This window comes from Cavia porcellus, unplaced genomic scaffold, assembly GCF_034190915.1.
Source record: "Cavia porcellus strain 051 isolate PalLab524CR breed Dunkin Hartley unplaced genomic scaffold, mCavPor4.1 scaffold_26, whole genome shotgun sequence".
In the NCBI taxonomy this organism is placed as follows: Eukaryota; Metazoa; Chordata; class Mammalia; order Rodentia; family Caviidae; genus Cavia; species Cavia porcellus.
The window spans coordinates 26,676,982-26,689,079 of record NW_026947509.1 but is presented as its reverse complement, the minus strand read 5'-3'; the positions used below and the strand labels follow the sequence as shown (position 1 = coordinate 26,689,079).

General features: G+C 35.1%; 1 protein-coding gene across 1 annotated transcript; it reads left to right on the top strand.

Annotated features, from left to right (window-relative positions):
• The first annotated feature begins 1,460 nt into the window (after positions 1-1,460).
• LOC100726131 (olfactory receptor 11G2-like) lies at positions 1,461-2,405 on the top strand. The gene has a single exon (XM_003474351.4). It carries the CDS (start codon positions 1,464-1,466, stop codon positions 2,403-2,405), a length of 942 nt encoding a protein of 313 aa, XP_003474399.2. The 5' UTR covers positions 1,461-1,463.
• The last annotated feature ends 9,693 nt before the right edge of the window (positions 2,406-12,098 follow it).

Sequence of the window (12,098 nt, the reverse complement as noted above, 5' to 3'; positions counted from 1 at the left end):
TCTTAAAGAAAATAACTTAAGGCAAAATATATTAGATATGTGTTCACCTAGTTTAAATTCATCTTCAAAAAACATGAATATATGGTATCTGAAACTTACTCTGAATCTCTAATCACATCCTTAAAATCTAAATGGAAAAGTCATTTAGAAAATGTAAATTAATAGTACAAGGACTAGAATACGTCCCTCTTGCAGGTGAAGCAATGAAGGAGCTGAGACTACATAAATTAAGACAGGGATTACCAGAATCTTCAGAAATTTTATAGCCATCTGAGGCTCTCTATCACAGAAGTCAAACAAAATCTAGAAATACATTAAGGTCAGAGAGAAAAGCCTTTGCACACATTTTATAACTTTCTAATTATTCATTGGTTTGCTAGTCCGCTTCCAAAAAATACATGATACTGGTTCTCCCCTTACATCATCTGCCAGTTATCCAGAAAATTCTTACTGTTTAATCTTTCAAGTAGATTATTGTCCTCAAGTAACTATGATAACTTTAAAAAATAATTTGTGATTGAATAAAGCTATACTCCAGACAACAAAAATAAGTATTTTCATGTTCTTATGCATGTTCTATTTACATAAGGTTACAATAATAAAGTCCAAGATTTGAATGCAGGACTATTTAACAAAGGTTGTTGGAGCTTTTCAAATTCATACAAACATAAAACCATAATTCAGAAGTAGACAGTGACGCCAAATGTTTGTCCTAAGTGTTCCCTTTTCCACACTGTCTAGGTCAGCTTCATCCCCAAGTTCCTGTGTCATTTGAGCCCTCTCTCTCCCTGTCTTTCTCTATTTCTCTGTGTGCCTCTCTCTCCCTCATGCATTTATTAATTCATTTTATAAATAATTTTTGGAGGTTTTCAAATTTTCACTGAAAAATATTAAACTCATCTTCAAGCATGTCTAATAAACTAATTTCTCAGACAAACTGATGGAAACACATGAAAATGTTCCTGAATGGGCCAATTTAAAGATTCCTCTCTTGGTAGAGACATATTACAAAATCAAGATGCAGTAAAGAAATAGTTTAAATCATTGGGCTGATTATCGGTTTCATTGATGAATAATGAGCTTCCCAGAATGTCTGTAAATTAAAACCTGAATTAAAATGTTATCCTAAATCAGGTTTGGACTATACCGCTGGTTTCTCTTAACATTGCATGCATCTTTTGCTTTTTACTGAATCAGGTTTGAGGGCAGTTTTTTTTTTATCACTTCTACATTATACATTTATACATTAATGGGTCACTACTTTAATGTATAAATGTATAATGCATCCCACCAAATTAGCTTAAGGACATTTCAGCATTTGAATTTGTCTTTGAATTGTCATTTGTTGATTGCTGGTGCCCTTTGATTATTAGAATGATTACAATACATAACATTCCTGTAACATAAATCTATCATATCTTGATCCATTTTATTTCTTTTTCTCTTTTTTAGCTCATAGGTATATGAAAACTTTCCACACCCCCAGCAACTCCAGCACCATGGCCGGCTTCATCCTCCTGGGCTTCCCCTGCCCCAGGGAGGGTCAGATCCTCCTCTTTGTGCTCTTCTCTGCTGTCTACCTCCTCACCCTCATGGGCAATGCTTCCATCATCTGTGCTGTGCGCTGGGATCAGAGACTACACACACCTATGTACATCCTGCTGGCCAACTTCTCCTTCCTGGAGATCTGGTATATCACCTCCACTGTCCCCAACATGTTGGCCAACTTCCTTTCTGACACCAAGGTCATCTCCTTCTCTGGGTGCTTTCTCCAGTTCTATCTCTTCTTTTCCTTGGGCTCCACAGAGTGCTTCTTCCTAGCAGTTATGGCATTTGATCGTTACCTTGCCGTCTGCAGGCCCCTGTACTATCCTACTCTAATGACTGCACATCTCTGCAACATTCTTATATTCAGCTGCTGGATGCTTGGTTTCCTGTGGTTCCTAGTCCCCATTATAATCATATCCCAGATGTCCTTCTGTGGGCCCAGGATTATTGACCACTTTCTGTGTGACCCAGGTCCTCTATTAGCACTCAGCTGTACCAGAGACCGTGTAATAGAACTGACTAGCTCCACTTTAAGTTCTCTACTATTATTTATTCCCTTTGTCTTTATCATGGGTTCCTATGCTCTGGTTCTCAGAGCTGTGCTAAGAGTTCCTTCACCAGCAGGGCGAAGAAAGGCCTTCTCTACCTGTGGGTCCCATCTGGTTGTGGTTTCTCTCTTCTACGGCTCAGTGATGGTTATGTATGTCAGCCCAACATCTGAGCATGAAGCTGGAATGCAGAAGATTGTGACTCTGTTTTATTCAGTGGTTACTCCACTCATTAATCCTGTTATATATAGTCTAAGAAACAAAGATATGAAACGTGCAATGGAAAAATTACTGGGAAAATTAAAATAAGAGTCTTATTTTAAAATTTTTAAGAGATGGAATCCATTTTAGATTGTTGCTAAAAAAGAAAGGTAACTGATATCACTCATAAAATTGGCCATTTTAAAAATTATTTCCCAGAATGTGTAGAGCTATAACCAATTTCAAAGAAGCACTCCATCTTCCCAATTTTAACATGATAGAGCTATCAATTCAAGAAATTGAGCTAAATTTACAAAGAAAGTATAATTAAATCCAAATTTCTTGCCAACAAAATTTCTCCACAAGGTAGAAGAAAAAGGAAACACTTTATTACTATTATTATTATTATTTGGTAACGGAGATCAAACTCATGACTTGGTACTTGCCTGGTAGGTGCTTGTACCGCTGAGCTAAACCCCCAGCATCAACACTTTTATTATTAAATAAATATTAGACCAGAGTTCAATGTTCATGTTATACAATACATTAAGTGACTGTGAAAACACAAATACTACTCTCTTTATATTGCAAACTATTGCATATATAATCTCAAGATTATTTATAAGAAGACAAAGAGTAGAAAATATCACCTGCGTTCAGTAGGAATAATAAAATCTTTCATGTTTTTATCATATTTGTCCTTAGAAGTTACACAGGACCAGACCATAAGACAAAAACGTAATATTTTCTACTTTCAACAACCACAAGTTACCTTTACTCTTTTAGCTGAGCTTATGTTTCTTTCCTCCAGGATATTTGTGATAGTAGTATCAATTAATGGACAAAATATTAATATCTTTAAAATATGTAAATATTTCAGATAAAATATGTAAATTTTCAGATAAAGTATCATAACTAAAATTGAAAAAGTGCCAAATATATGATAAATAAATATTAAAAAGCTTTAAACATCTAAAAAAGACAATTTATTTTGTTTTTTAGAACAAAAAATACAAATAAAACTATAATAAATATACCTCTTTCCCTCCCAAAATTGAAAAACCAAGAGTGATGTTGAGTGAAATAGTAACCTTTACTAATAGAACATAAATTGGTATAGCCTCAAAGATATTTTACCAACAACAACCAAAATTTAGATGGTTTTCCCTTTGATCCAGCAATTTCATTTTTCAATATTTATCTTGTAGTATATGCAAATAATAAAAAATGACATATGTTCTATAGTACTGACTCTCTTTCTAAGAGCAAACAAGTAGAAACTTGTAAATTCCCACGAAAAACTAATCCAATAAATTTTTTTATATCAATAATACAGAAAATTGTAGATTTGTTTAAAATGAAGAGCTGTGCATCTGTTAATTATTAAGGATAAACAGTAAGGAGGAAAGCTCTATCTTGGGTTCTTTCATTAAAAAATTATATATTTATCTAAATATGTGGGTTCACAAAGAGATAATGTATTTTTAGAAGAAGAAACTAGTAACCATGACTGATTTGGGGAAAGGGAATTGGGTGTGAGGATGTGGAGAGGAGTGATTATCCTGTGTATTTTTTATTATATTTCACTCTGTTTAGGTGTTGAATTAAAATATTTGAGGTCAACATTTAAAAAGTAAATTTTAAAACATTCTTCCAATAAAATTAGAAACAGAGAAACATTTCTTCATTACTTTTTAAGAAAAAAGAAAGGGACATGATAATTGGTGTGAAATAAAAAAGAAGAAAATTGGCAACTTCTTTGTGTTGTCTGACTTAAATTCTTTATTTTGGGACAAAGAGGAAAATGTGTTCCTCCTCTAAGGATCTGTGAATGTAAATAAAGTATGAAAAATTGGAAGTGGCTCTTTTTTCTACATGTTCACTGAGTCATTTTTAAAAATTAGACACAATAAGTCTAAATACTGAGTCAGTGGGTAAATGATTACTCACAAATGAGTAAGACAGACTTTCTTCACTCATAAATTCATGCTCTACAAACAGGGAAATGGTGCGAATACACAGGAGCAAGTAGAAGACTAATACAGATAAAGCTAGGTGTATTAAAGGATGAAAACACCATGAAGAGCTCAGAAAGATGAAATTAGCCATTTACAGGCCAGTATCTATTTACAACCATATCATATTACATGGAATAGAAATTCTAACAAAATACATCCATAGAACATTTACTATCTATCAAGATTTATAATTAGCCTCACCTACTGACTTATTTTTTAAGCTTTAAAACCCCCCAAAAAGACTCAAAACTATTTCAAAACAAAATAATAGGAGATTAACACTGGTTAATATATGTGTATTGTTATCTACAAAGAACTTACTGACTTATTAATGGGTATCCTTAATCAATATAAGTATGGTCCCAAGATGCAATATGAACTCACAATTCAACAAATAATCAAGCAGATATAGATAAATAGATGTAGAGAGAAATAATAATAATGAAGGACATTACTTGAGTGTTAAAATTAATCTTCCAAAGATGTCAACCTATATACTATATATTGATATGTAAAACTTTGTATTCAGAACTTATTTTCCTTTGAGCCAGAAAAACATTATCTGAACTATATCTTGGATATCTAACCTGGTTTTATGAACTCAGTATTTTGCTTTCTTTTTAACTCCAAGTGATTTGCTAACATGTATTTTCATTCACTAAAGACATTCAATGCAATATTTATTTTCATACACAATTGTAAAAATGACTTATTTTTTTTCAGTATGTATATAGTAAATGTCCAATGTAACAATTCTCAAAGTGTAAAAATATTTTAAAATTATCTAAAATCCTGCCATTCAGCATAATGGTCACTATTATTTTATTAAACATTATCGATGTTTTCTTTTATACACACTGATCTACACATACATACAGTTGTTCATGTGTTGAACATTTACATGTTTTTCTTAAGATAACTGCTTGTTTTTCCCTACCACTGTCTATCATAACTTTTTATTCAAGCTACTTTCACTCCACTACTTTCCATCCCTGCTACATAAGCAACAGTAACAAACCAATATATGCCTCTATTCTATTCATTATGTTTCCAGTAATATATAAATATTTATTATTAAATATTGGTAGAATTTTTGCACATGGTCAAGAACTACTGCCTGCAGAAAGGCAGAGTAAATGCAATGAAAACAAAAGACGCTAGTTAAATTTACACTGTTGATGCTGAATATGGTTTGATTGCTAGTAGAGGTAAAGTTATTTCCATTTAGTAGATATTTACTGAAAATGAATAGTAGGGAAATGTTTGGTCTGCCTTAGTGTTCATTCTATAATTATATAAATCTTATCTATGGACATTATTTGTCTTAAGGCTTTGTCAATATTGTTTGCATTTGACACTGTAACTTATGTATATTTTATTACTATATGCACAATGATAAAACTGTTAGTAATAATTGATTTGTTGGTATATAAATATGTGGAAAACTAGGTACTGAGACAAATACACTCGATAGCACATCTCAAGTAAATGGAAGAGATTGTACCCTAAAACAGAGACAAAAGCTAGGGGATACCACTGAAAGCATACATTAATTCAAGAGGTGTCCATACTAGAAAAACACTTTCCACTGCATACACTAACAATCAACACACACACATGCATACACACACACACACACACACACACACACACACACACAGAACCACAAGAACACATGTCAACAAATGCCCCCCAAAATCCCCAGCTCCCACAAAACTGACCCAAGTGGCACCAAATGGAAGGAAACCAAAAGCCACATATCCAGATTATTTAAAATTGTATCAGGCATAATAACAAAACAGAACAACAAGTATTAGGCAAGTTCATACAAGATATAACTAAAAAGATATTGGGCCAAATAATCAAAACAATCAGCAGGTCTAAAGAAGACACTAATAAAAAGCTAGTAGAGATAAATAAAATATTGTAAAACATGACCAACAAATTTATAAAAGAATCAGAATTTTTTTAAAAAAAGAGTTAGAATCTATTAGAAAGCTCCTAATAGAAATGCAAGACCTTAAAAATTCTATCAAAAGCATGAGTAGTAGAGTGAACAATATGAGGACAGATGGTGAATACTAGAAGACAAGAAAGTCATCAATGTCAAATTAGTAAAAACATCTAATTAATGAATACCTTGAAAATAAGAGAACATACAAATGGATCTACAGATTCTAGATGACTAATCTGAAAGTAAGCTGAAATAGTGAAAAAATCAGAAGACATAGAGCATTAAAAAAAACACTTGTTTACTGAAATAATAACAGAAAAATTTCCAAATATGAATAAAGAATTTAACATACAGAATGCAAAATAGCCGTAATCAGAAAAGGACTCCTCCACAACATATGACAACCAAAATCCTTGAAGTCCAACCTAAGAATGGAACCACAGAAATGGTTACACAAAAAGAAACAAATCAGACATAAAGGTTAAAAAGAGATACAAAACTATAACATGCTTCACAACACAGACCTTGAAGGCTGGGCAAGCTTGGTATGAGCTGTGTCAAGGCTTGTAAGAAGACAATTGACATTGCAGGCTAATATATCTTGTAAAACTGTCTTTGAAAATTGTTGAAGAAAAAGATACTTTCAAGATTAGCAAATAGAGAAATTCATGAACACAAAATCAGTATTATAAAAAATTCCACTAAACATCTTTCAAACATACAATGAAACTAACAATGACAAAAGATCTAGTACAATAACTGCATCAGATAGTGAACAGCTAAGGAGAAGGCAAAGGTAGGGAATCAGCAAATAAAAATAAGGAACTGACAGAAATAAGTTAAAATGTATTTGTAATAACTCAATGCACATGATCTCAATTCAACACTCAAAAGACACTGACTGGCAGTAAGAATCAAGAAAAAAGTCTGACCGTATGTTGTATGCAAGAAACACACCCCAGGAGGCCATGTGAGGTGAGTTCCAGTGCACGGCACTGGCCCAGGGAGCATTTAAAACCATAACTCCCAGTGGTTAAGTGCCTGCCTAGCTTACAGACACACTGGAGTAGGCACTGGAGATTTAAGGGGCCTATCTGGACCATGCCCATCAAACTTCTTTCAATCTGGGGAGCTGAGGCTGTGAGATGTGAGTTCCAGTGAGGGGTGCTGGCCTGGGTACAGTTTAAGATCATCACTCCCAGGGGTTAAGTGCCCAACCAGCTTCCTGAAACACTAGACTAAGCTCTGGAGGTTTCCCTGACCTGATTAGACCACACGCAGTGACATTCCTTCAATCTGGGGAGTTGAGAGCATGGGAGATGAGTTCCAGCTACTCAGCATTAATTAGCCTGGGGAGAGCTTTAGACCATCACCCCCAGCAGTTAGAGCCCTGCTCACCTTCCTGGAACACCAGAGGTGGCATGGGTGGTCCTGCGGGCCTGACTGGGCTATGTTCAGCAACCTCCATTCAAAACCAGGAGCCAAGAGAATAGGAGATGATTTCCATCATCTCCAGGGGAAGCTTTGGAACATCACTTGAAACATAGAAATATAGGAAAATGACAAGAGGAAAGACCAAAAATGCAATTTCAAACCTCTGACCCATCCCAAAAAAGCCTAGGAGCCATGTACATAGAAGAAAATATAAGCCTTACAACTGAAATGCCTGAAATGATAGCAATTGAAATAAAGAAGCAACTCTAGGAAGCTATAACGGAATTCAAATTAGAAATAATCTTCCAGATACAAAAAGAAATGATAAAAGTAATGAAAGAGATGATGAACACATCTAAAGAAGACATACTTAAAAAATTAGAGGAACAATACAAAAAGATAGAATCCCTGAATGAACAATATAAGAAACAAACAGAATACATAAAGCAGATTCAAAGAGATATACAAGAAATCAAAAATTCCATTGAAAGTTGTCAAAACAACCACAGTGAAAGTGAAGCTAGAATTTCAGACCCTGAAGACAAGATTGCAGGTAGTGAACAGGAATGGAAAGATCTTTTAAAAATAACAAGGAATCAGGAAATATCAGCTCAACAGCTGCAAGATGATGAAAAAAAAACATAAGATTGATAGGGATAAATGAAAAAGGAGACAACACAAATGATATCAAAAGACTATTTACAGAAGTAATACCCCAAAATTTCCCAAACATGAGAATGGAAACTGACATATGGTTAATGAAGCATATAGAACTGCAAATAGCTATTACCAAAATAAAACTACACCCAGATATATAATAATTACCATCTGAGAAATCCAACATAAGAACAGAATATTAAAAGCTATTAGAAAGAAAAGAAAGATCACCTATAAAGGAAAAACCTATCAGAATCACAGCAGACTTCTCAACACAAACAATGAAGTCAAGAAGAGCAAGGAGTGAACTATTTCAGATCCTAAAGGAACAGACTTCCAAACCAGAGTGATGTACCCTGAAAAAACTGTCCTTAAAGATGGATGGAAAATGCTGGAGGAGCACACCACAGCTGCCGGCCAGAAGGAGAAAAAACAGCCCAGCAGAGAGACTCCGTTCCAGTCCTGCCTGCCGCCTCTCCCACCAGAGGAGTGCACCACAGCTGCTGGCCAGAAGGAGAGAGAACAGCCTAGAGGAGGGAATCCGTTCTAGCCCGGCCCACCACTTCTGCCACCTGAGAAGTGCACCACAGCTGCCTGCCAGAAGGAGGGAGCTGGGCCGAGCAGCTGGAACCTGCTCCAGCCTCCTCTGTGACCTTCTTTTGACCTGAAGAGCACCAGCACAACTGCCACTGCCTGGAGGAGGGAGCAGCCCTGCTGAGGAGGTTTGAGGCCTACCTAGGCCATAGGGGGACCCTCTATCAGCCTGGGGAGCTTTACCATCCAAGGAGCTGGATGACTACAAAACATCCAATGCCTGGGAGAGTATGAGATCCTGATTTTAGGGAGCTGGGGGTCTTCTGGGCTTGCAGGCACACTAGTTTGGGCTTAGCAGGATTTGGGATTGCCTGGAACACACCAGGTAGCATTCTTTCCCTCAGGGGAGCTTTGCTACCAGAGGGGGAAACTGTGCAGCTTGAGGAGGCTTTAGGTCTGTCTATTTACAGAATAGACAGGCTCTGAGAGGAGCCTGGCAACCCTCTTTTAATACAGGGGTTCCACAGCCCAAGGAGGGAGCTACACTACCAGAGGAGTCCTAAGAGCCCAGGTCATAAGAGACAATTTCCAACATGCCCAGGGGGAACTTTGGAACAACACTTGAAACATGGAAATACAGGAAAATGACAAAACGAAGACCAAAATGCAATCGCAAACATCCAGCCCATCCCAAGAAAGCCTAGGAGCCATGTACATAGAAGAAAATACATGCCACATACCTGAAATACCTGAAACAATAGTAACTGAAATAAAGAAGCAACTCTGGGAAGCTTTAAAGGAATTCAAACTAGAAATAATCTCCCAGGTAAAAGAAGAAATGATAAAAGAAATGAAGGAGATGCTGAACATATCTAAAGAAGACACAGTTAAAAATTGGATGAACTAAACAAAAAGATAGAATCCCTGGATGAACAATATAAGAAACAAACCGAATAAATAAAACAGATGGAAAGAGATATACAGAAAATCAAAAATTCCATTGAAAGTTGTAAAAACCACCTCAATGAATGTGAAGATAGAATTTCGGACCTTGAAGACAAGATTGCAACCAGTGAACACGAAAGAAAAGATCTTTTAAAAATAACAAGAAATCAAGAAATAACAATTCAACACATGCAAGATGATGCAAAGAAAAACAACATAAGGTTGACAGGGATAAATGAAAAAGAAGGAGACAACATAAAGGATGTCAAGAGGATATTTAGAGAAGTAATAGTTGAAAATTTCCCAAACATGAAATTGGAAACTGATATCAGGATCAATGAGGCATACAGAACTCCAAATAGCCATAACCAAAATAAAACTACACCCAGACATATAATAATCACCATTCCAGAAATCAAACAAAAGAATAGAATATTAAAAGCTGTCAGAGAGAAAAGACAGATCACCTATAAAGGAAAACCTATCAGAATCACAGCAGACTTCTCACCATGAACAATAAACACAAGGAGAGCATGGAGTGAAGTATTTCAGATCCTAAAAGAAAATGATTTCCAACCTAGACTGATGTACCCTGAAAAACTGTCCTTCAAAATCGAAGGAGAAATAAGATACTTCCACAACAAAGAACAGCTGAAGAACTTCATGATCACCAACCCAATCCTGCAAAGAATACCGAAAGACAGTTTAGATACTTAGGAAAAAATCACTAAACAAAGCAGAAAATTAAACAGAAGAGAAAGATAAAGATGCAACAACAGAAATATAACATGTCAGCAATAAACCAATATATAACAGCTATAACCATTAATGTAAATGGTCTCAAGTCACCAATGAAAAGAAACAGACTGTCAGAATGGATCAAGAAACAAAATTCAACCATATGCTGTCTAAAAGAAACCCATCTAACCCAAAAGGATACTCACAGACTGAAAGTCAAAGGATGGAAAATAATACATCATGCAACAGGAATCCAAAAAAGAGTGGAGGTAGCTATTCTGTTTGCAGACAATGTGAACTTTAAACCAATAATGATCAGAAGAGGTAAAGAAGGTCACTACATACTGGTTACGGGAAAACTTCAAGAGGAAGAGATAAGTATCTTAAATATAAATGCACCAAATTCCAGACCACCCAGTTATATAAAACAAGTAATATCAGAAATGAAAAACCAAATTATCAGTAATACAATTATAACAGGAGATTTTAACACACCATTGACAGCAGTGGACAGATCAACCAGACAGAAAATCAGCAAAGAAATAAAAGAATTGAATCACACCTGTGAACAAATGGACTTGATAGACATAAACAGAGTATTCCACCCAACAACAACAAAATACACATTCTTCTCAGCAGCACATGGGTCATTCTCTGAAATAGACCATATATTAACTCACAGAACATATTTATATAAATGCAAAAGAGTTGATATTATCCCTTGCATGTTATCAGATCATAGCACTATGAGATTAGAAATTAATGATAAAAGATACTGCAAAAATCCCCCAAACACATGGAAACTGAATAACACACTCTTGAGTAATCAGTGGGTCACAGAGGAAATTAAAGAAATTAAACAATACCTACAAACAAATGAAAACACAAATACAACTTACTGTAATCTGTGGGATGCAATGAAAGCTGTTCTCAGAGGAAATTTTATTGCACTGAGTTCCCACATCAGGAAAACAGAACAAATACAAATAAATAACCTGATGTTACACCTCAAACATCTAGAAAAAGAAGATCAAATCAGCCCAAAGCCAAAAGAAGAGAGGAAATAATAAAAATCAGAGCAGAAATCAATGCAATAGAGACTAAGAAAACAATCCAAAAAAACCAATGAATGAAACACTTGCTTCTTTGAAATAATAAATAAAATTAATAAGCCCCTAGTCAACCTTATTTTTAAAAAGGGACGAAAAAGCTCAAATTCATGCAATAAGAAATGAAGAAGGTGAAATCACTACAGACCCAATAGAAATACAGAAGATCATCAACACCTATTTCAAAAACCTCTACTCTCAAAGGTTTGATAACACAGAAGAAATAGATTCCTAGAAGCATATGAAGTACCAAAGCTAGGTCAAGAAGATGTAAAACTGCTGAATAACCCAATTTCTATTAATGAAATCGAAAATGTAATTAAGTCCTTACCTACAAAGAAGAGCCCAGGCCCAGACGGATTCACTGCAGAATTCTACAAGAAATACAAAGAAGACCTAATGCCAACACTCC